Source organism: Sinocyclocheilus grahami, unplaced genomic scaffold (assembly GCF_001515645.1).
Source record: "Sinocyclocheilus grahami isolate Dianchi unplaced genomic scaffold, SAMN03320097.WGS_v1.1 scaffold2732.1, whole genome shotgun sequence".
NCBI classification, from domain to species: domain Eukaryota; kingdom Metazoa; phylum Chordata; class Actinopteri; order Cypriniformes; family Cyprinidae; genus Sinocyclocheilus; species Sinocyclocheilus grahami.
In genome coordinates, this window is record NW_015507910.1 from 20,950 (window position 1) to 22,756 (window position 1,807).

Consider the following 1,807-nt stretch of genomic DNA (forward strand, 5'->3'; position numbering starts at 1 on the left):
GCCCCCACCCCACCCCCCAATCTACCTAAGTACGTTTATATCTGCGTGAATCATTTTACTCCAGACTGCTTTCTGAACGAGAGGAAAATTCAAGGCAGGTTTTGCTAAAAAGTTCAAACTCAAGGATGGATCAGTTCCCACTGTTCATGATTCAACTGCACCTCCAGAAGAAGTCCCACACTTTATATTTCTTATTATTATTTGCAAATCGCCTTTGCTCTTTAATGGAAGAGAGGGGCGGGGTGAGTAGAGGTCATTAGCATTTAAAGAGACATGCACCGAAACGGGTCGCTCTGATTAGAGCTGTTTTTGACAAGGTAAAAAGGGTGTTGTTTACACGAACACAGGAATTTTAACCAAAGTATGTTGTAGACTTTTCGTGAAGACCTTAAGGAATCATACCAACTTGTGGAAAATGGGCATCCGATGTCCCCTTTAATGTATAGCATAATGTTTATCCAAATATACTGTTTTTCAGGTACCAGTAGAGCAAAAGTGACTCATGTGTTCATCAGTTCTGGTGAAAATGTCTGTCTGTCCTGTAGTAATGCTCTTCCTGACTGCACATCAACTACATGGAACTATAACAGATTCAGCAATTCAACAGCAGTTGAACTGATTGCTTTAGGGAAAAAGAAGAAAGACACAGAAAGTCATGTGAGACTGAGTCTGGGGTCTGACTGCTCTCTGAACATCAAGAACATCACAAAAGAAGATTATGGATATTACACCTGCCAACAATATGTGAATGGAGAACAACAAGGAACTGAGACACATGTTTATCTGCATGTTCTTCATGGTAATTTTATGATTATGTGGTCAATTTAAAACTCTGTTAAAATTATGTGGTCGATTTATCTCTTTTAATCTCCCATGATGATTGAAGAGTCTGTGATTTGTGTGTTATTTTGTGTTTCAGTCTCTCCATCATCATCATTATCACCATCATCCTCACAGACTGAGATCAGTGCAGGCTGCTCTGTGACTCTCTCCTGTCAGCTGTATTCATATGATGGAGTCTTTTGTGATGATTGGATCCGTTCTGAGAGAATTCAGCTGTTCTGGGTGAATCAGTCTGGTGTTAAACTGACGAGATCAGACTCCAGATATCAGATATTATCCTCATCAGATCACTGTATCATCACTCTGAATACAACACTCCTGAATGAAGATCACAACAGAGAGTGGAGATGCAATGTTACTCACAGAAATCAAGTCAAGACCTCAGTCACATACACTGTCGAAGGTTCAGGTGAGAAAACATCTCATCAATTATGGAAGAGTCTCTGATAGATGTGCTAATGTTATGACAGATAATGCTATAGAGTTATCTTGTGTGTTAACTAACTGAAATGTAATTGTCATATTCTACAGTTTGATTTATCTGAATTAACATTTGTCCTTTACAGCTCAAGCTAATTCAGCGACAGCAGGGATTCCAGTCCACAGCACACACTCTCAGGATCCCTCAACTGCAAACACACACCAAACTAAAGGTACATCATCACTGTCTTCCTCACACCAGTGCTTTACAGTGGTTCTCAATTTGCTCTAAGAAGAAAAAGTTAAAAAAAGTGAAGGGGGTCTGAATACTTTATGAATGCACTGTATGTCTCATACAGTCTGTGTTGTAATGTCTGTGGCACTTAGTAAATTTACAAATGATTGTGTTATGCAGGGTTCGTCAATCTTGCGTGACTCGCACTCAAATATTAAAATAAATCACCAGAGAAGCAGCTCGTGAACAGTTGTCTCTAATCTCTCCTGCTCAGCACAAAGAAAAACAACACAACAGCTTGTCATTCAG

The 1,807-nt window shown here is 39.5% G+C and overlaps 1 protein-coding gene across 1 annotated transcript in view; it reads left to right on the top strand.

Annotated features, from left to right (window-relative positions):
- Positions 1 to 1,555, top strand: part of LOC107575569 (uncharacterized) — a 7,817-nt gene extending 6,262 nt beyond the window's left edge. The window contains exons 2-4 of the mRNA XM_016261923.1: positions 479 to 799; positions 920 to 1,252; positions 1,410 to 1,555. Of these exons, the coding sequence (XP_016117409.1) occupies positions 479 to 799; positions 920 to 1,252; positions 1,410 to 1,555 (800 nt within the window). The remainder of the gene's footprint in view (positions 1 to 478; positions 800 to 919; positions 1,253 to 1,409) is intronic.
- Positions 1,556 to 1,807: the final 252 nt, after the last annotated feature.